This window comes from Colius striatus, chromosome 21 (assembly GCF_028858725.1).
Source record: "Colius striatus isolate bColStr4 chromosome 21, bColStr4.1.hap1, whole genome shotgun sequence".
Taxonomy (NCBI): Eukaryota; Metazoa; Chordata; class Aves; order Coliiformes; family Coliidae; genus Colius; species Colius striatus.
The window spans coordinates 4,025,393-4,048,931 of record NC_084779.1 but is presented as its reverse complement, the minus strand read 5'-3'; the positions used below and the strand labels follow the sequence as shown (position 1 = coordinate 4,048,931).

Below are 23,539 nucleotides of genomic sequence, written 5' to 3'. Positions count from 1 at the left end.
CCCTGGCAGTCAACACAAGAGAATGTTGAGGAGACTGCTGCCTCAGCATCTTTACACTACAGAGATGATGGAAGGAGGCAGGATTATTTCTTACCTACTGCTGTCGTGCTACTGAGTAAAGAAATAGGAGAGTCACGTATGAGACCTCTGGCACAAAGCCAGACTTTGCCATTTCAGTCTCCCTTTAGGCCTGCTTAAAAAAAAAGCTCAGGAGTCACTGAATAAGGCAGGATGCAGCCATTAGCTTATTTTATGTGGGATCTTAAGGATTAAAGGCAAGCTGTTTATTATCCCCTGACACCAGGAGATTCCTATTGACTGGGAAGATGGAAGCACAAGATTCAGGGGTTCAGAAGATCCCTGGGGCTTGATGCAGTCCTGCAACCACAGCTCCTTTGTCTGGATGGGGTACACAGACATACTTTCAACATCTTCCACAGGATAAAATAACTGTGCAATTCCATCCCCCACACTGTATGTCCTATTTTGGTAGCTGAAGTGTGAATGATAATCTACAGAGAAAGTGAGATGCTGCGTGGCAGATACAGGGCTTGAAAGAAACGACTGCTTAGGGTGACAGATTGCATGATGCTCCTCTAACAGCTACATACATTGGATCTTTTGACACTTCACTTGGTACTTTTAAATACTCAGTTTGAAAGAGCAGAAGAAATGAAGTTTGGCAAATAAACTGATTGCACGGACTGAGAAGCAGCCACAGAGAGAAAGCACTAAGAGGATTTTAATATCAAAGCGAGTTTGCGTGGCAAACTAGATCACCAGTCAAACATCCAAGGGCTCAAATGGCTAAAAGAGCAGCTGAGGGATATAGTTTCTGCAGAGAAGAGTTTGAGAAAATAATGGAAACAAGCTCACCTCTCCTTGGAGGTCAATTGAAGGATTGCAGTTTGTGAAGTCTTCCCAGAGAAGCAACGTTTCTTCATTCTCCTCCCACGTTAAACTATCACAGTCGTCATCAAAATCGAATGTCTCACGACTGTTAAGGTAAGAGAAAAGGCATTAGTGAAAACCACTGCAGCCCCACTCCCTCAACCCTTTAATTAATCTTCCAGGAAAACAACAACAACAACAAGGGACTATGAAACTGAATGAAGGAGACAAGGCAGCAGCTGAAAATCCTCAGTTTTCCCAACAGGCTTTGCCACTGTCCAAGTCCCTGGCTCCTGGGCTCTTTGCCACCCCAAAGCAGAAGAAAAGCTCCTTGTTAGCATTCCTGGTTGCAGCACACAGTCCTAGCTCTGCCCTCCAGATGGTGCTGCATATTAGTTTCCCCCCTGTTGGCAAAACCACCAGAAAAAAATGTTTTAAACTATTCTTTGTTATACGTGGGAAAATGAGCCCAAACACAGATTGAAGGATTGTACCAGAAACAGCCACCAGAAAACTCCCTGGTGATTTTCAGTGGAAGTTCAGCCAACATTTTCCCCACAGCACTGACAAACATGATTCTCAAACTGTGGAGAAAACAAAAAACTGAGCCCCTAAATGATGTGCAGGTGAGAATAAATACTTAGCACTGACCCTGATCACACTACAGCCACTTGAGACTGAGAACAAACAGTGGCAAGAGTGGCCTTTGACACTGTTATTTGGTCAAGCCCTTTTAGCACAGCCAGTTGTGCAATAAAGGAAAGTTTCAGAAGTCCCTTTTGGTTTGAACAGCAGCAGAGTGAAACACTAGTAGCTGTTTCTTGTCCATCTTAAGGAGGGCTGACAAAAAAATGTGAAATTGCTCCCAGAAGCAGGCTGCTCATTTCACACTGATGCATTTTTATCACTTTAGCTCACTTCCTTTGTAACAGATAACATCTCAGGCAGGAAGCTGAGTCCCACAGTGTCACGGGAGGCTGAAGGGTTTGGTAAAAGAGACAGGCTGTTTGTCTATACATAGCAGGACTTCCACAAAAATCATTACAAAAACCCCAATAAACTTGGCCATCCATGACTGTGCCTTTTGCAATTCAACTTCTTCAAATCAGTTTCCTTTCGCAAGGGCTTTTCCTTGTCAGAGCACCGAGTCTCCCAGTCCTGGCTGCTGGTTGCTTCAGACCCACACACTGCTTCAAGTCAACTGCCTTTTTACTACTAGACCCTCAAAGGTTAAGTTCCTTACAGATAAAATGCAAGCTGCTTTCAGTTTCTGTTAATAAGCTATTGAGCTATCTGTAAAGTATGACTTTCTACCTCACAAAGCCCCCAAACCCAGACATCCTTAGAGATGTGTTGCCTTCCATAAGCCACAAACACTGTTCTCAACCCAATTTGCACGTATCAAGATCCCTGCAGCACTCAGTGCCAAATAAGACAGGACCAGGAAAGAAGAATTTCATTAGCAGCACCAACACAAACTGGGTATCACAGGTTTAAGAACAAAACAAGAACCTAAATGCATTACCAACCTAGCAGCTACATTTTATCCTCTTGCTGTTCTCTAAACCCCACACTATCTGCCCTCACACTGAGTTCTAGCAGTGGAGAAGTCAAAAGTCTATATTTACTACACTGAATATTACTAAGGGCATAAAAGGCATCTAAACCAAGAGGAGTTGCCTACAACTTCTGCAAGAAAACATGCCCTCCTGTACATGAAGTTCAGGCAGACACACATCCTGAGAACAGAGCCTTTGGCAACAGCTGACAACAGAGAAGCTGGTGCTCCTTAGAGCATACTCCTACATATTAAATACTGTCCTACATTGTGTGGGAAAGCACTGGGAATATCTTCCCTCTGCAGTCACTGCAGAAGCTGGCAGAACACACTCATATTTAAATGCTTGGACAGTCAGATCTATGGTGCTTGCTGAGGCTTTCCTCTGGCCAAAGAAACCAGCAGAGACCCTCTAAAGTCTCACCAAGCTGCAGCCACAACTATCATTTCTAGAAGAAGAGGATGAGCAGAGCAGAGTACCTGAACTCTCTGAGTATCTCCCTGAACTGCTTTGTTCAAGGTGAAGAGTCTAATCACAGCTTCCTAACACTCCAATCTGGGGTAAAGTCTCAGGCAAAATAGACTGCAGTTCTTCCAGGTGGGGAGGATCAGAGCCTGTGGCAAGGCTTGTTGGACTCTATAAACTGTTGTTGACTGCTCCATCTTCTGGACAGATCCATCATTATCATTTCCCTTTAGCTCAGCTGAAAAATCATGTAAGGTATTACAGAAGCTTGTATCTGTTCTGAGCTTTCAGCAATGTTGCCAAATTCTACCCAGCCCCAGCAGCTGCAAAGTTCTCATCAAAACCCTAAAAATACACTATTCAAATATACAGAACCAGTCCAGTTTTGCACAGGGTGGGGTTTTTTGGTATGTTCTGGGTTTTTTCTTCCCCCCATGTTTCTTCTTTTGCTATTGTTACAACAGCATATAAACATCTGGGTTTACTACTGTATTCTCTGTAGTCTCTCCCTACCTAAGGGAGGAGCTAAAATCAGTTACTCTTATTTGAACTTTCAGAACACCTGAGTATGCACCATCCTGGCAGCTCAGGTTCAACTCAGTGAGCACCAGCTGGCAAAAAATACTACTTTTGAAAGCACACAGAAGTCAAGTATTGACTGTGGGATTAAGTCAGTTTTCCCCCACGGTGTCCACGATACTCACAGCTGATTAAACATACGCTTCATTTCATCTGTGATGTTCAGTGAACAGCTGACCTCGTCATCAGAGAACCTGCCATTGTCTCCATCCTGTTCTGAAAGGTCGTCATCAGACGTGAGCTTGCGTTCTTTCTTCTTGGAAGCCACCTTAATTGGAGAGAAGAGCAGTAACTAGAAGGTTCAACTGAGGTGCTGTGCCATGAGGGGCAGAAATAAAGAAGGAGAGTCATTAGGTTTGAGGGAATAGAATTGTTCATCAGTTCCCAGGCAGTTTAAGGACTCGTATTCAAGCCAGGAATCGCATCTGTTAATGAGTGGTGGGGACAGAGCACAAGGAAGCAGTTCAGAACGGCGCAGAGCAAAGCAAGCTGCAGGCTGCCAGAGCTCTACAGATGTTCATCTGTGCACTGCCACAAGTCTATGATCTGCCAGAGAACATGCAGAGGTTAGAATGATACAGGGTAAAAGCATAAGCTGGCAGGAGTGCCCAGGCAGCAGGCTTGAGAGCAATGACAGAACTCTCCCTCTCCTGCCACCACCACAGGCTGTTGCTCCCAAGGTTGAACCACCAGGAAAGAATAGACAGGAAACTTCTCAACAGCTTTCAGTTCACTCCCAACCCACAGCAGCAGAGGCAGGCTGCTAATCTTCAGGTTGACAGAAGAAGGGTTAACTGAACCATGGAAACACCTGGTCAGCCTCAAAGAAATGAAGTGCATTGATGTGCAGAGAACTCAAGGGATACCCCTGCACAGGGCACAGAGGATCACTTCATCTGAGGGCTGTGAACATAGAAGTTACTCACAGATGGTGCCACACAGTCACAAACACACAGTCTGCTCCAAACCTACTGTTGTTTTTCCTCTACTTGGCTTATAAGCCATCCCTTATGGGCATTGTTCTCCATCATGATCATTTTAACCAGTGCATGTTTGACTAAAGGGGCATTTTGCAGTTACCTTTGAGCAGAAAGACACTGCAATTCTACTCAAAGACCAGAAGGAACCACTAGCAAAATGCAATGGCTCAACATGCTAGAAAAAGAATTGTCTCCAATAGAGAGATTTGAGTCTTTCAGGAAAGACAAAAAACCCTCCATCAAACATTCAGGCAACTTCACTACAGCCAGAAAGCACAACCAGTAGAGACCACAAGGATCTTGTACATTGGTTTTGTACAGCATCACTATACAGAGAAAAGCATCAGACTTCTGGAAAGACTGAACAAGACACATATAGATCAAAGTAGAAGGGAAGCTGGGTTAATCACAGTTGAAAGTGCAGTTATGACAGAAGACCAACTGCATTGGGAGTTACAGGTTTGCTCCAGGCAAAGCTGTAAGTGCTTGCTTTTGGAGCAAATTAAATGATTTTCCTCCTAGCACCAAGGAGCCACAACAGCTCAAGGAAAGCAACTGTAGTTTCTAGTCTCACAAAGCAGTCATAGTTCACCACCCCAGAAGTGTTATTTCTGGCCATGGAGTTTGAGCCAGAAATAAGAACATCTCCAGATGACAGTTCTACAAGCTTAAAACCTCTCACTTGTGAAGGGAACAAATGTGAGGAAGCCATTTACACAAAACCTAAACCCTGCTTTCTTCCCCTGCATTGATTGCAGGCTAGCATCAGACTAACAGCATGTCTCAGAAGTCATCCTGAGACACCTTTTAAACTCCCTTTCAATGTTGTGCTCTACAGCAGCTTCTGCAGAAGAGCGCTCACACTCCAAGACCAAGTAAGAAGAAAAGAGGTCTACACAGGGAAATTTCAAGAAATGGCAAACTGGACCACACTCCTTGACACTTCTCCCTCTTGTACCCTCACTTCTTGTCCTACCCTATGGAAAATTCATGGCCTAATCACCTGGAATATCTTGGAAACGTCTTCAGAGTTGCGCTGCTGCGCTACATCACACAGCTTGGCTGTGATATCGATTCGTCGACAGATGTCCATGTCCACCTTCATGGCCTTTTCTTGAATCTTTGTGTCCAGGTCTGTCATGGGCTGCAGGAAGGATAGTAGTGATTATCTTCTATTATTATACAGTTTAGGAAAGAAGAGATACCCCATAGTATCTCTCTAACCCCAGGGTATCTCATGTTTAAACAGCATCACATGTTGTTCTCTGGGAGAGGCAGTACACACACAATCTGGACAGACTAGACAGCTAACAATTAACATTCTAATTCCAAGAAAATCTCAATTCAGGAGTCATTTGTCACCAAAAAACCTATACCCACCTGAAAACAACTGCTAGATGTAGCAGCAGTAAACTGTTATGAGTCAATAAAGCTATGAAAATGGAGGGAAAAAGCCCTGTTGGGCATGTGCAGAATAGAATGAAATCAAAAACCTAATGAGTGTGCAACACTTCCTCCCCTTTCAGACATAAAAGGTGAGCCTGCAAGGAGAAGTGGTTTTTGAAAGAGAAATCAGGCTATTCTGCAATTTTATATGTATGAAAAAACCCCATCTATGAAAACCTGAAATCAGGATTGGATCTAAAGAGATCCACAACAGCTTGTAACACAGCAAACACTCCTCGTTGGCATTAACCTGGCTTCCAGCCTAGCAAAACTTCTACATGCAAACTATTTTGTCTTGCCTCACTCTGGGCAGTAACTATAAACACCATTTAGAAGAGATACTTCCACTCAGACAGTACAGCTGGCTCCTTATGAAGAAACATTGTTCCATTTAAAGCATATTTTCCAGCCTTACTCTGTGAGGAAGTACCACTCCAATGGCTAGGCAATACTTCCACTTTGATCAGAAAGGCAAAAATCTCTTTGCAGAGCAATTCTTAAATACCAAGTGCCCTTTTCAAGCAGAAAGCTTTGGCCTTGGGTTTGGTTTTGTTAATTATTAGACAAGATTTCTTTTCCAGTCCCTAATCAACCACCTTTGGACAAGACAGAGATTTTTATTTTCTATACACAGTGAGCAAACGAAATCTCTACGCACTAACATATTCTAAACACAATCTTATCAATTCAACAGGTACCAGGGATTCTTATCTGCAGGAAAGCCCCATCTCACATGGCAACATCTTGCATTTCTCCACTCGAAATATTTACACAGTAGGATTGAAAACAAGCCTTCTCATTGCTGTCCTTTGGCTCTTCTCCCTTACACGGTTTGCAAAGCCTAAAGCAAACTTTCACTCAAGTTGAGGAGGAGGATGTTTGCATTCATACCTTCTTTGTACACAGGGAGAAACCTTTCTCCCTCAGCAAAAACAAGTCAGGGTGATGCAGCCCTAACAGGTTTCTCCCTTTCACACTGCCTCTAACCAAGCATGCCTGGTCTCGATTAAACACCCAAAACAAGAGCCAGTTAATTGCCAGATTTCCCAGTAACAGATCTAGTGGCCCTGAGAGAATGTATTTGACACCAGGGAGCAGGTTCTGCAAGCTTATAAAGAGACAGAAGGAAGCAGCTGTACACAAAATTACAGAACAAATAAGCATAACAGGACATATTCATTAGGCAACTGGCATCAGCACTAACGCAGTCTTAGAGGTACCTTACTTCATGTACACTTGGCTTATCTTTCTAGATACATACTCTCAGTGTGTCTAAGAAAAATTGCTCAGCCACAGTCTAAAAAGCCTTTGAAAGAAAGTCAGGAGCAAATCCCTGAGAAAACAAAATGCTCTGGATTTTCACTATTTGTTAAATTTAGGTCAAAGCAGCACTGGAAACAAAGCCAGATACCTCAACCACTGATACTGGGTTCATCTCTTCAGAGCTTTCATAGAGGGAGTTGGGAAACATATATAGAGTGTTCCTTTTTGAACGTGACTTGGAGTGATTCAGAGCTCAAACCCCCCTTTCAGCAGCACAAAGTGCTGCAAGGTGATGAACCCTTTACCCTAACCTGCGGGTTCTCCAATATTTTTTCCATGGCTGCAGTGAGGACAATGGGGAAGGGAGGGAAGAGTCCAAGTTATGGGCTAAGCAGCAAGTTAATGCATCTCTACACAGACCAGACAGGAAGCAGGGGGGAGGGTGATCTGTCTGATGCATTAGATCATAAAGCAGCACTCACTAAGACCATAACCTTTTTTATGAATGAAGCCATTGGCATGACACACACATTTCACAAAGGCAGGGGGGAGTTGGCCACTCTGCTTTCCAGTGTACTTACATCACTCATCAGACCCTTAAAGACCACAAGTTCAGCTTTCAGTCTCTCAATCTTTTCATTTAACTCCTCCTGGAGAGCTTCTGCTTCCTGCGCCTCCTGCGAGAGAAAGCACACAAAGAACTAGGATGGAACAAAGCGACATTTGCTTCCTCACTTCACCTGAACATCTCACCATCCCCCACATTCCACTGCCAGAAAGATTCAGCACCTTCCTGCTTCAGCTTCCCAACATTAACACAGTTTCCCAGCACACAGCAATGCAAGTCAGCTGCTCTGGCTAGAAAACAGTTTAATTAATGTCAAATAATTACTTGGGTAATAAAAAGTGCAGAGGAATAAAAAGAGATTCCTTTCAATACACACTCCTCCAAACTTACCTCTCGCAAGGTTTCCACCATAGATTCCAGACTCATTCTTCTTGTCAATTCTTCTTCCCATCTGAAAGACAAGATTTGCAAGTGTTAACTAAAAAAAAAACCCCAACTTGTTTTTTTCCCCCTTATCACAAGTCTTCTGATAGCTGGAGGATGGTGACAGTTGTATGAAATGTAAAGCAGATGGTCCCCCTCACTTGTACACCCCCAAACCAGCAACATTAAGTCTGTCAGAGAATAAAAGCTAATTCCACTTCTATTGGGATCTCTTCTCTCCTGTGCAATATTTGGTGGGAAGTTTTCAGTGCAAAAAGAATGAGCTGAAGGGACCTGAATCAGGGGTCTCACTATTTATCTGTTCAGTCCAATCAATTCATCTGCTTCTGAGCCTTCTATACCAAAATCCTTAACAATCTACATGCCTCAGTCACTTCACTGCACTAAAGGGAATTCACAAACTGGATAATTAAACCTCAGGCTACCAATATCACTATGTTTAAGTTCACTAACAGATTAAGGGTAAAAAATATTCAGCAGTTCCTTTTTCTAATCACCTAAACCCTTTAGAGAGCAAATCCCAGTATCTGACACTACTAACTCAAAAGGTAACACTTGAAAATGGTGATGACACAGATACATATGGGTTTGGTTTGAGGTTGGGGATAAAGTGCAATGTCTATGGTAACAAGAAGAAAAGAAACTTTGGATACCACAGCATTAAAACCAATCCTGTAAACACCATCTTTGATGATCTCTCTTGCTACTTCACACTTCTTCTAGTTGAACTGAAAATGGCAAAGCATGGGGCCCAGAAATCTATTAAATCCTGGCTGTGTCCACTCTTTCCTGCTATTGTGGTGCAGAATATCCAATGTAACAGCGTGTGAATTCTCTGTCGTACAGCTGAGGTTTGATCTATACAGCAAGACTTGTGCATCCTTCTACCAGCAAAGATTTACTGCCAAGCAGAGTAAAATATTTAAGCTGATATCTGCATTTGTTACCAAATGTTTTAGCTCCTGTTTCCACCTCCTGTTTGGTGTTTGACTACTAATTACATGTACATTAAAGTTACTATTTTTAATATTCAAGTCAAGAAGGTGACATTAATTAAAGCAGTCAATTACATTTGCAATCTGTAAGATGCTCTCCTTCTGTTGCAGGAGTGTTGCATGCTTGCAATCATTCCTCCTGGTCTTTCTACCAGCAGGCTGTCATTTATGGATGGAAGTCGAGCAGACGCTGCAAAAACTGATATGCTGCTTCTCAACGTTTTAGACTGTCAAAACGAGGAACACTGGCTGCACTCAGGATATTCTGCTGTATTATTTGCATCCCCACAGTGCACTGTGCATCCTGGGAAAAACAAAGGGATGTATTTTTGGATACATATCTCCATATTTTTACTGACTATGCCAAAAGCCATGGAAAAGGATTAGCAGCATTCCTCCCGAGCAGTTCAGCCCTTCTGGGCAGCTGCCAAAGTTACACATCTCAGAGTCTGCTCAGACTAACCTTCCTCATCCTGCAGAAATTCCTGTAGTTCCATCTCTTTCCTTTGTGCCAGCTGAAGTGTGTTTTGCAGAAGGGTGAGATTTATAGCCCTAATTCCCTTCCATCAAACTCATGGTAGTGTCTTCAGGAGAAGAGGAAAAGGATGCCTTCTTTCACACACATGCATTTCCCCTCCCCCACTTTTATGTTACTCTTAATTACAGGAATAATAAAGCAATTGGGTAATTTTTAACCCCAAAGTTCATGCCTAAGAGAAGGAAATTTACACTGGACTGGTATCAAGGGTCCTGCTAACCATTAATTCAGAGCACATTTCTCCCACCCACTACCAAGCTGATTAACCTCATTTAAGGGCTAAAAATGCCAATCTTACTTTCTCCTTGCACTTGAACCTCAGAAGACTATTTGTAGTTAAGAGAGAAAGGAGAGGGATAGGAAGGTAGAGGATAACAATGGAGCAGAGGATTAAATCTCCATTTAACTTCCAAGGAAGTGAGACAATAGGAAGATTGCTCATTCATACGATCATCCTGTATTTGCTGTAACACACAGGGCTTTAAAAGGGACCTTGGCAGCTGTGCTGCTCCAAATCCAGCACTGGGAAGATACTAACTATGGCTCTGACATCTTTAATATTCAACACACACTAAATTCTTGTCCCAGTAATCAACGTCTTTCTCTTCAGTTAAAAGCAGAAGACTTAGTCTTCCCCAAGTCTTAACAGCAGCAGGCTGCAGAGGCTCTCTGCTTCTCAGCAAACAGAACCAGTGATGTCACACGTGTGTGAAGCTTAAAGCAGTGCTTTAAGTGCTTTAAGGGACCAGAGCCTGCTGCTCCCTTCATCTCCAGGAAGGGGGAAATCCCACCAGATTAATCACCTCCACAGCATAAAGCAGGGCAGACAGGTAACTCCTTTGCTGCATAACCACAGGAGAAGCAAGCAGCAGGAATGATGTGGACTGTAATACCCAAAAGAGAAATGGTTGTAGGCATTATAGGCTAAAAATCCAGCAGACTTCACAGATTTGCTGCAGGATATTAACTAGACTGCTGCTGCTCTCAAACACACTTATATCTTGGCTCAGATGCATCAATTGCTATGATTTCCAGCTGTATCCAAAAAGCTTGCTTTCTGACCCAGAAAGGCAAATGTTGCCATCTAAATCTGTTAGACTTCAGGGTTCCTTATTGATTTTTTCAGTTATTGCTTTAAAAATAAATCAGCAATATGAATTTCAAATCTAACCAAGGTTTTTCCTTCTTCCCCACCTTCCAAGGATGTTTTACTTTCAGCCATCACCTTCCCAAGCCCTCAATAAAGGGCTAGACTGAATTTTAGAAGCTATGGATCTATACCCCTTTTACCAGATGTGAGACATTACATTCCAGCTGCATTCAGTCATTGCAGCTTCAGGCCCCAAACTCCTTCTGCAGTCGTGTCTGACATAGCTTAGAGGAGAACAAAGGATGCTGGCTTGCTTTAACGGGAATAGCTACATCACAAGGATATTAGACAAACAAAACACATGAATAGTCAGCTAGGATTAACGTTGCTTAAAGCACTGTTCTTGTAAAGCTGAGTCACTCAGCAAACTTGTGTGGTTCCTTTGAAATTGGAAGAGTAGCTACCAGTTCAGTGATACTAACATCTTTCCCTACACTGAAGAAAACTAATAGAGACATCTCAAGAACTTCATGATGTCCTTTAAAACCTTCTCTAAGTTTTCAAGCCTTAACCAAGCCTCAAACCACTTTCCCACCGGCGTCAACAAATGTACATCATCTTTTCTTCTCTCCTACTATCATCAAGTTGAGGAATACTGACCAGTGAAGGCATTTGCTCACTGCAGCAGGGCCACAAAACCTCTTCAGAACAGAAAAGGTAGTTTTAGAAACGTCTGCCTTTCCAAAAATTGTTCAGTAATGTTCTTTGAAACAAGCCAGGATTTTTAGATGAGTATGGTATTACTTAGACAACAAATAATGTGCTTACAAATCTACTCTGTTAAATATGGTTTTGCTCAAAGCAAAAAGGGACAAGTAGAACAGTTGATAGTTAGCGATGCCTGATGATATCAGCTGCACTATTTCTTCCATTAAAAATATCCCTCCCTCAAGGAAACAAATATTCCTCCAATAACATTTAACAACACATTTTTTTCCCATAAGAAAAACTCTTTGGGAAGACAAGACCCTTCTTCCTGATAGTTTTATACAGAGTCATACAGAGCAGAAAGCACCAAATAGCTGGTCTAAGCCTCTCCCCACTATTTGCTCAGGTACTGACTCTGAAACTTTTCACTCCATTTGTTGGAATGTTTCCCCACCAGTTTAGGAGATGAGCAGCAGTAGAATGGAAAGCCTAATAGTTCAAGTGCTTAAGGCCACAACAAGAAACTAAAGTGTTAGTTTGAACAATGACTGTAAAATGCTCACAAAAGCATTAACAGGCAACACTGAAAATGGATGGATGAACTACCAGTACTACTTCAGGGAACAGTACAGTTATTTTTTCATGCACTCTAAGACACCACTGTTCCAGTTTTGGCAGGAGATGCACCCAGCCTTGCTCAGCTGCTGGAAATGAAGCATCTGAAATACCTTCTCTGATGTACCACACCTGCACACAGATGGAAGTAACCCAAGTCATTACACCTCCAGTGCTGCCTGCCATCACAGGTTAGAGACACAGCTTTGTGCTCCTGCTCCTCTGCAGCAGCACTGCTTGTTCTTTTGGGAGCTGAGATCTCTTTTTTTTCCTTGACGCCCATACATTGTTTACAGGAACTGCAAATGGCAAAGCTGCTGCACTGCTCACCAGCACTGGCAGGAGATTTAACACTTCACATGCACAAGCCTAACTGATGTAATCATTTCACATTACTCACAGTCATTACATGCTGCCTCTCACTGTGGGTCTGTACTAACATGCCCACTAATCCCCTCTCCAACACCTAGATAATAACTATCAACATTACAGTTTATAACTCTGGTTATTATACACTGACTTCATTCGAGTTGACTGAACTCGATCAGATGTACAAACTTATATTCCCACACAAAAGGATCCACAGCATAAGCCTGTAATAGGCCAAGACAGAAATTTGGGCAAGGCATGCTGCTGGGGAGAAACATACTGGTGTAGTCTGGGGTAAGAAAACATCATGTTCAAGACTTTCAGGACACAAGTAGGGAAACTGCATTTCTGCTGCAGTGTCATACAATTAGAGAGCCACAGAATGGTGGGGGTTGGAAAGGACCTTTAGAGCTCATCCAGTCCAACCCCCCTGCTAAAGCAGGTCCCACCTAGATCAGGTCACACAGGAAAGTGTCCAGGAAGGTTTGAAGACCTCCAAGGAGCCTCCACACCCTCCTTGTGCAGCCTGGGCCAGGGCTCCCTCACACTGAGTTTTTCCTTATGTTTAAAAGGAACTCACCGTGTTCCAGCTTCTTCCCATCACCCCTTGTCCTGTCACTGGATACAACAGGAAAAAAGTGCTGCCCCAACCTTCTGACACCAACCATTTAGACATTTGTAAATATTAATGAGATCCCCTCTCAGTCTCCTCTTCTCCAGACTTAACAGCCCCAGGGCCCACAGCCTTTCCTCATAAGGAAGATGCTCCAAGTCCTCTGATCATCTTAGTGGCCCTGCACTGGACTCTCTCCAGCAGTTCCCTGTCCCTCTGGAGCTGAGAAGCCCAAATCTCTATTTAACCATTTGCAATGCTGTTTGGTAACTGAGAGAACCACCAACATCTGCAACCTCACCAAGGCATTCCTGACACAAGAAGGTGGTTTGGGATTGTAAATACAAATAGCCCAATCTGCACCTTTTCAGCAGCTCAAAATAACTGGACCATGCAAGATGGACTGTGTTTTAAAACCAAAAACAATTTATGGAAGCTTCTTTATTTTGTTAAGGAAAAAAACAGTGCTGCACCAACCTCTTTGCTTTTAAAATCCTTGCTTAAGAGATGATTTTCCTATCCAGTCTTTGTTTTACACTAAATTAAATCTAAGGCTGAATTAAGCAATTAGCTTATTCACAAATGCTACCTCTTGTTTAAGTGAGCATTTTTAAGATGCTGTAATACAGAGATTCTTCCAGATTATCCCAAGCACAGACCATTTTGATCCCACATGCCCTGACTTCTTATTGAAGCAAATTAAATGTTTGTTGATGGGCTCCATGTAAAACGTATTCATTCAACGTGAATGTCTGATTCCATTAAAGCCTGGCTGTAACACAACAGCAGCAGCACTCTTAAACGAAGTCATCTGTTGCTTACAGAACCTCTTTGCTAGAGGTCAGTCACTGCAGCATCAAATTTCCCAAACATCAGAGCAACAGAGGAGTTTGGACCCTTGAACCTGTAAGCAATGGTTTAGATGAGACAGGTAAATTCATTGCACAGCAGAACTTGTACCCTTTGCACTGTTAAAACTCCGGGGTTTCATTATATAGGAAAGGTTAATATCAAAAGCCCCGCTCTAGACTTTTGCTCAACTTAAAACAGCATGCAGCCCTTTGAACAGCAGCAATTGCTTGTGAAGAGAACTCTAAAAAAGAACTTACAATACAGAAAAACATTGCCTAATTGTGCCTCCTGATTACACACGCCTGGAAAGATGCTCCGGCCTGTTACTCAAACCACAATAAAAATCATCGGCAAGTTCATTTGTGTTTTGCTCCTGACCACACGAGGTGTTTAAACAGAAGCCATGCATAATGTCACAGGAGTTCAATGACTTCAAGTAGAAGCAACAGCCACACTTGCATTCCTTTCTAAAGGAAATTATGGTGTTTTTAATACAGCAGGAGAATTCACAGGTAATTGTGCAGTATTCACAGCAACATTAAACACATTTGAAGCTACACAGCTATAAGTCATATGGTCCTGCATGACTTAGTTCTTGCAAGCAACACTGCACTAAATAAAGGGCAAGTGTACATCTAAAGTGTCTTTTGATATTTGGATAAGCTGTGGATCTCTCCTTTGTACTTGCACCCAGCCCCAAACACAGAAATCCATCAACAAAGACAAGTGAAAATACATACCTATATATAGATATATAGATATATACACACACATATATATTGAAAATAGGTCTATCACAGCAGGTGAGGCTGCTGTCAGGTATCTTCACAGTATTTTATACAATGTCCTGACAGAGAAAGTACCTAAGAGATCTCCCGTCCTTGCAAAAGAAAAGCAGCAATTAGAAATGAGTTGTTCTCAATCTCCTAGCTAACCAAATGAAGAAAAATGCTTCAGTCTTCTACACATCCAAGTAGTCTATTTCCAGATCACACAGTAGCAAATCCACAGTTCCCCTAAAAGAAATAATGTTGTTTTTTACTGTAGGTAGATTGAGAAATAGAGTAAAACAGACAAAGCCACCAAGCTCACTGATGCCCAGCTTCCACTTTAAGTAATGTCAAGTTAAAGAGAACTGTCTCCCCCAATTGTCTAGCTGCTCTCGACTAAAGAACTTGAATTCAGCTTGCTCCCAGAAAACAGAGGTGTTAAGAGCTCTGAACTGAACAAGGGTCATGCAAGGAAGTCCCTTGTTTTCCCTTGTCTTTGTAACCTGACCAGTATCCAGGTTTCTAAGCTGTTCTGCAGGAGAGTCCAGAACTATTTTAAGTAGATAAGCTACTTTCACTGGAAAGAAAAGCTTTGTACAGCTTCCTCTTTCCCCACATACTGCCCACTCCTAAACCCACTTCATGTTCTCCTGAAGAGAAAGATCAGGCACGAGACAACATAACCCAAACCTACATATCACTGAGCTGCAAATGATTTCACACATGGTTAAACCCACGAGAAGTGTTCAAAGCCACAACTCCTACCAGCAGTGGCCAGGAGCATACCTTCATGAAATGAACCTGGTCAGGTAATTCTTTACAGTATTTCATGCAAGCTTGTAGCATCTTTACATTTCTGTATAGTTTTTTTGCTATTCCCATTCATGTCAAGCACATGAAACTGGAACTGCTTTGGAGGAATGGAGCTGTTGCAGCTTCAGGAGCAAAACCACAGAAGGCCTCTCCAGTCAATCTATAAGGAATGCATATTGTAGATTCAGAGTATAACTAAAAATCACATTTAATCACCAGTGTCCTCCACACCTTAATCCATTGTGCTCATCACAGGAACACAACCACTTCCTGCAGAGAAATGGATTTCTGGTTAGTCATAAACTGTTTCAGCCGATACCTTCAGATGGCGAGTTCTCAGAGCCAGGCTTATGATGTAACTCACGATACAATAACTAACACAAAGTAAACTAAAACACTGCTTTCTGTTTCTCCTCTTATGTTTACCGGCACGTCACAGCAGATTGACAAATTCATGCCCAACCTGTCCCAGCAACCGCAAACACATGAAATCATAGAGATCAAGCTGCATTCACTTCTCTGCAGCAGAGCGTTGCAGGCAGAACTAACACCCCTCATATTCCCCTCAGCACCAGCAACTTAAAATTCATTTTTCACTCTTGTCAAAATCTTCATGACAGCGTTTACAAGCCCTGAACAAATATATGTCTCTTAAGCACGTGCAAATAATTCTGCGGCACTGACCTACTGCAGTTTTTGACAGCTGAAATGCAGTTTCTTTGCTAGGTACAGCATACTCCAGGGAAGGGGAATTTGTTCAGTAACATGAGAAAGCAGGGATTGCCTGCCTTCCATTTTCCAGTAAGCTTAGCAGTGACTGAAACCAGCCCAGAACTCTTTCTAACAAAAGGGCCTTGTGAAGAAAGCGACTCTGGCGAATGCAAGGCCTACAAGCTTGGCCTGTGGGCTTGCTTTGGGGGAGGTCAAGGATTTATGCTGTACAGTAAGACTGAAGCAGCCAAGAGAACAAGATAAGGACAAAACAGTCTACAATTAGAAAAGTACCAAGAGCTCAAGGCTAGGCAAAGATTTATGAAGCAAAGAGGGGGAAAATGTGCAACACAAAGAAGAGGAACCACTCAAAAGTCTACCTCTGGGAAGTCCCCAGTGCAAAAGGGAAATGTTAACCATGAACTTTAAACTGCCAATTACTGAGATTAGCCCTTGGTTTTATTGAGACAGCCTTACAGCTATCAGAAACGTATCACAGATGTGTGAGCTGCAAAACAATTAAGTTAGCTAGGATATCAACTTCTAGCAAGCTGCTATCATTAAGACACACAATTACTATTCCCTTTGCCAACAGAATACTCAGTTTCTACAAGTGGTCTGAATTCAGCCAACTGCTGGGGAGTGGGATCTTCCAAGTGCCAGATCTCTGTGCCTCCAAGATACCTGCAGCAATGTTTGATTATGGAAGGAAAATGCCAGACAGTTAGTTTGCTTGACAAGCCAGCTCTGATTCCAGGAATATGATACAGCCCACACATGGCAGAGTAAATATGATTTGGCCTAACTACAAAACATCTGATAAGATTTATACCCAAACATCCATTTGACATAAGTCAGTATAGCATGACACTTTTGGCAAGATAAGAATCAGAGCTCTGCATCTTGGGGCTTCTTTTTAGCTCGACTGTTCAGAATTAAGTCATCTCTGTAAATATTTTATTGTAGCTTAAGTAGCTGGTACACCAGCCTTCCTGGGACACACTCAATTGATATGAGAGAGAACTGAGAATTTAAGTCCAAGGCATTTTTGTCACTTAGTAGGTATGTTTGCTTACTTTTTCTCCTTCTATATATATATATATATATATATATATATATATTTCTATTAACAATAAAAAGGAAATTTAAGACCATGGTCACATCCTGTTTTCACTGTATTGGAGCACTACATCCTATTTTCAAGGCTGTTTCCCATGCTGCTTATTCTTATTTACTTCTGACAGGCATTCATTGTGCCAGCAACCCACCAACAAGCACAATGAGGAACAGGAGAATTTGAGCAACGAATACAATTGGGAAGGGATCTCACGTCTGTAGAGATCACGCCAGGGGTCTCAAAAGCCACCATCCTCTGCTCTCATTTTCAGGTCGTATGCTTGTGTCAGTTCTGTCTGATCAAACTGTTTTCTAGAAAATAGCAGCACTGTGCTCACTTCTATACATTAACACTCCAAACTCTTATCTTGTTTGCCACTGAAGTACACAGAAGAGCTCTGTGTACTGCAGGCCTGCAGAAGTTACATACTCCGTAACTGCAAGCGCAGCTTATGAAACAGCCAAAGCAAAGAACATCCCATTCCTATAACACTGTTGTTGCAAGTGCAGATAAAGTAATTACTCTGACTCATTTGGAAACAGGTAATCTGAAAAGCACAGGATTACATTATAGTGCTGCTAGCTACAAGTTAATTATCAAACACCCTATTCCCATGTAAGGAAATCTCTAGCAAACATAAGTACTACAAACCTCATGAATTAAACACAGCTGATCGTGTATATACATTTCTTTCACAACCCTGCCTATCACAAGCTGTAATTTTGTGGTATTTAATATGTCAAACACTCAAGTGTTTTGTACTAACACTTTGGCACAGGCATATGTGTAAAACTGCTTTAAGATTCAGCTAACTCAGTCATCCTCATGACCATCCTCTTCAAAGAAAATATTACTGAAACACAATGAGGATGCTATAAAACGTAAGTGAAGGGCAGAGAACAGAACAGAAATTAGAAGACCAAAGAAAAGCACTGATTTCAAAAGAAGTTGGGGTTTGTTTACTTCCTGCAAGAGTCAAAAAGTTGCCCATTATTCTCTAACCCCTGAGAAACTCCTTTATGTTTATCTACCCACCTACACTATGGCAGGGGGATTAAATTTCATTCTGTGGGTCTGACAGACACATACAAGCATCCCTGAACAAATGAGAACCAGAAGTTGGGTATCTTGAAGTAGGGTTTTTTTTGCTAACCCTGCAACAGCAGGGCAGGAAACAGTAGCCCATCCAGTGCTTCTAAATCCCATTGCAATTACTTCATAGACTATTCATCATCTCAAATTCGTTTGGTCAACATACAGAAATAGCCTGGTACAAGTGCTAACGTGAGAAACTTGTGGAATTGCAGTCTCCTGCACTGAAAAGGTCAAAACAAGCTTTCAGAGACCCTGTGTAGACAAAAGGGAGTCTCTGCACAAGGAGGCTGAACTGGGGAACACAGCGTGCTATTATCCCGGTGTCCCAGTAAAGCCATGTGATTCCTTTGGACAGCTCATCTCCAACATCCACATCATTACTGGAATAAATACAGGCTGCAGTAGAACAGAATGGAGTGAGAAAAATTTCTGCTGCAAATTGGAAGTTGGGTTGTTTATAAGGGAGTTACCAACAATACTTTAGGGCTCAGGTTCAGCAACTGAAACTACAAGGGGAAAAGGGATTATTAGAACTGACTCATGTAATAATCACAGCAAAAATCCATCCATTGTTTAGGGGAAACTTTCTAAATTCTTTAATGCTCTTAATTTAATCATATGTATTTAAACAGCACAAGATAGGCACCAGCATGCCTGTCCCACAATCTGAAGCTTCCCTGGCTTAAAAGAAAAAAACCACAACAATGTAAAATCAAGATCAATCTTATTTCAGGCCTTTAATAGAGTTTTAACAGTCTGCTAAGATGCAAAGCTACTGACACGGGTAGTTCAGAAAAAAGAAACTCCTCCATGTCATTGTAAACTGCATGCTAGGTATGTAAAGCAAATATTTGCAATAAAGAAAAGCTTTCTGCAGCCTGTTACCAAATACGAGTTTCAACTCCTATCATCCCTGCTAAAAATGTAACTGGGGATCTGACCTTGCTCTGTTGTGGTTTCTAAAGCAAGTGGATACCATTCCCGTTTCTTTTCTCCTCAGCACGCTCACTTTAAACTCTTAGTCCTCTACCTCCACTTCAGCGTGTTTATTTTGGCATATAAAATACCCATTCATAAATCTAACAGGTCAGTAAAAGTTACCAGCACGGATGACCACGTCAGCCTTTGACGTGACTTGTTTCTGAAGCCAAGCACTTCAAAACCCTCACAGCTTCTACAGAGAAGCCATTACACAAGACCTGAGCTGATTTTCAAGGTTCTCCTCCTAGTATTCAGCAGCACAAGAACAATCCATATTTTTCCACAGACAGCTGTATTTCCCTTCCCCCTCCTCCCAAATTCTCAGTTCTCTTCCCTGTTTTTTTATCCCCAGAACACAAGAGACGATAAAAATATTAGTACGGAGGAGGGCTTTTGGGTGGGAGGAAAAAAGAACGAGAAAGAAAAAGGCTACAATAAACCAGATTTGAAATCTACTTTGAGTCAAGAACACTTTACTGTAACAAAGGCATATAATTCTATATGGTCCTAGCCTTGCAGCAACTTGAAAAAGATGTAACAGAAGCATGCTCTAATATACACCATCATTTAAAAAATACATTTGTATTTTTATGGTGCTCAGCACATCTCACTTGTCACTTCTCGCCTCCTACTGCTGCTAAGGCCTCTTAAGCAAAACGCAGACACCTTGCCAAAAGTCTGGCAGCTGAGGAGACAAGTAGTTACACAAGAGATTTAATGCCATAATAAGATCTAACTCTAAGCTGTCGGAAAGTACAGGCAAACTTCTGTGGCATGAATTTCCTTTCTCTTTTCTATAAACACCTAATGAAAGCTTTCATGAATGTCCTCTTGGAGGCTGCCAAGTTAAAATAGTGCATTATCTCAGCTGATGCACATGACTAGATGGAAGATTCTTACATCACAGCTTCTGAGCGAAGTAATCTAGCAGGAAATTTTTCCCATGTAGGGTGAGGATTATTTCTTTTCAGGACTGCCTTATGACTTCTGTTATGGAGAGAAAAACCTAGATGTTTTGAGCATTGCTGGTGCACTGTGGGTCTCCTGCTGTCCAGACAGAGCAGGGATTTCCTGGCACTGGAACGGTTACGCTCATGTTGTGTCTGTGGGCTTCAAGTTGAGCTCCACCAGTCCTCTTGTGAAGAGCAGTTTGAACAGTAGGGCAGCACGAAGCCTTGGATTACTCCAGAGAGCAAAACAAGGATGTCTGCCTGCTTTCCACACTTAACAGATCAAGAAAAAACACCAGTTAGACTGAGAGCCTTTCTGAAGGGTTGCCTTCAGGAATACATCAAACTAAAGAGCACGTGTCACATTTGGGCTAGCTGGTGACCTTAAAAGAAATACGTCACTGGCACAGCACAAAGTGATGAGAACATTATGTTCAACACCTACAGCAATCAGTATATTAACTTGTAAAGCCCACCTTCTTTTCAACAGATAGTCCCATCTTCTCTCATTTCAGCATTCAAGCAAATAATCCATTTTGGGGAAAAAAACCTAACCCATTTCTGTAAAGAAACACTGAACTATGTAATGAAATGTGCAACTAGCTAAGCTTAGCTATTAGAATGTAACCTAAGAATGTACTAAGTTCAAGAGACTGGTATTTTAATATCCTCTCTCATAAAAGGTCTTCACTTGACTTACTGATTTCATAAGTAAATGCCTCCTCCACTAGCCATGTTGTAACCACCCTGCTGTTATCACCTCACACTAATTCTGAAAAGCTCTGATAAGATCGAGCGATAACAGACCTGGATCACTCTCCTGTGGAAGGGAACCAGAGATCCTGCTGGAATGTATTACCACAACATTTTCATTCACTTCTGCAGTTCTTCAGCCTGAACTGCCAAGAATAACAAGAAGTTACTGCTAGAGCTATCACTGCTCTCTTAAGCTTGTCTTTGGGTTTATCTCCATCTGCCCTCCCCTCTTCCTTTACATCCTTTCCTGCAGTTTCAAACCTGAAAGCTAGAAATAATCTTAATCTCTGCCCCAATACTAAATACTTTTACTGGACCTATTCAAGACCAAGGAAACTGTTTATTAAAATGAGATAATGCTTATCTGCTTTCAGGAGCAGGGAGGCAGGTGGGATACATACACCTAGGATTAGGCACAGCCTCCCACTAGTGCTCCTAGACATCCATTATCTTATCTACATTTTAAGGGGTTTATTACCTTTGTAAAGGTAAATATACATAAGTGCAGCTTTTATGTGCACTATCAGGATTCTAAGAACATGAGTATTAACAAAGAGTAAGCAATAAACTGGGCTTCAAAGGCTCCTGTGACACTTGAGGAAATACACAGTACTCCTCACATGGTCCTTCAAGAACTAGAAGAATGCTCACACTGTTTAAGCTCCTTTAATCACTTCTACTACAATGGGCAGATTAATATAGTTTAGTATTCCTAGTTAATTATGGTGACTAGCCTTTTGCAGAATTACCATTAAACCACAATACTATACCATTTAGATGGAAGTGAATTAATAAAGATGACAGCTAGGAGGATATAAAATTCAAGATTAGGCATTTTTAAATATGTGTACAAAGGCAGATGAGCCTTAAATTCACACAAACACAATCGTTGTTTTTGCATAAAGCCCCAAGAACATAATACTTGAATTCACAGGCAAACAATGAAAAAAACCCTGATGAACACAGGCCCACACTGGAATGCCCTCAAAGATTCCAGTCCCAGACTTACTGAAGCCTCATCTAGACTCAAAGGGAGCAGGCTCAGCTTGCCTACTGTTGCAAAGAAAGCTGAAATTGCTCAAGAAAACCAATTTTCAGCCAGTCTGAAACACTGCAAATTGTTATTGTGGGGGGTACAAGCTACTGGCAGCAGCAACCCTCTGCTATTTATGGAGGGGAACAGATGGACAGCAAGAGTTTCAGGGCAAACTTGGGTTTAATGCAGAAGGCCAGTGAAAAGGAATAGACAGTGACCTCATTCCCCTGCCTTTCCACTGCCCTACAATTACAGGAGAATTGGGCTGAGTCATGGACCCAAATTCCACCTAAATGAAAGCCCACTCAAGGACAGAGACATGCTCACTCACCACGGGGAAAAAATCCCTGCTCATGAGCCTAGAGCTGTATCTCGCCATGAACTTTAGAGGAGAAAGATCAAACAGTAATTAATGCTTCACTGAACACTGGAGAAAGAAAAAGGCTGTACATTTGGAAATAGGATGACACTCTCAGGGCTGAAACAAAATGATACTAGTTCAGTGCATCAGCATTGAGTTCACAGCATTGATGGCAATATAGTCTAACATGACACGATGCCTGTCAGGCTCCTACACAAAATGAAGTAGAGAAGACAGTAAATTCCTTCCAGCCATGGAAATTTAACAAGGGAAGAGTCTAGCTGCATTGCCTGTAACTGGATAGAAGGCTCTAGCCCAAAAGGGGAAGGGAATCTACAGAGAAATATTGGTTTCTTTGCAGATTCATCACATGCTGCCTGGGAGCTTGCTGTCCTTCGGGGACAGCTATCACAACATGAGCTTACTTACATCCATAGCTATTCTTGAAAGGACAAAATTCTGTAGAGCATCTCTGCAAGTGAGACTTCATTCCCAGGGTCACTTTGTCCCTTTTAACAAGAAAAGCTGGTCTCCCACTGACAACAGGCTCTGGTTAAGAATACAGATTAGTGGAAAAAACATTTTCCAGGGTATTAAGGAGCTCTTAAGTGTTTTGCACTCATTTTTTTCTCCCTTTGAAACAAAAAGGAAGAGAAAAAAAAAACCCCAGAGGTTTCAAAACTGCATGGATGACAAATAATCAAAGGTGAGACTCCAGTGTAGTTTCTTAGAAAAACAAACAGAAAAGTTAAGAACAGAATACAGATTGCCCAATGCATCATCTAGTCAATGCCTTACTGAAAAGTGGAGAGAGGGAAAGAAAAGTTTGGGGTTTTTTTGTACCTGCAAGAGGGAAGTTTTCCTGTAGCAGTTTTAGTGGCAACAACTTTTTGAAATATCAAGATTCCATCACAATGCAATTGTTAATGCACTCGTGCCATTCTACAGCATTACACACACCAATACCTAGTATT

The 23,539-nt window shown here is 41.9% G+C and overlaps 1 protein-coding gene across 1 annotated transcript in view; it reads right to left on the bottom strand.

Annotated features, from left to right (window-relative positions):
* Nucleotides 1-23,539, bottom strand: part of IFFO2 (intermediate filament family orphan 2) — a 38,342-nt gene that overhangs the window by 5,255 nt on the left and 9,548 nt on the right. The window contains exons 2-6 of the mRNA XM_062012959.1: nucleotides 8,142-8,202; nucleotides 7,765-7,860; nucleotides 5,478-5,618; nucleotides 3,620-3,762; nucleotides 877-997 (exon numbers count right to left, since the gene is read on the bottom strand). Of these exons, the coding sequence (XP_061868943.1) occupies nucleotides 877-997; nucleotides 3,620-3,762; nucleotides 5,478-5,618; nucleotides 7,765-7,860; nucleotides 8,142-8,202 (562 nt within the window). The remainder of the gene's footprint in view (nucleotides 1-876; nucleotides 998-3,619; nucleotides 3,763-5,477; nucleotides 5,619-7,764; nucleotides 7,861-8,141; nucleotides 8,203-23,539) is intronic.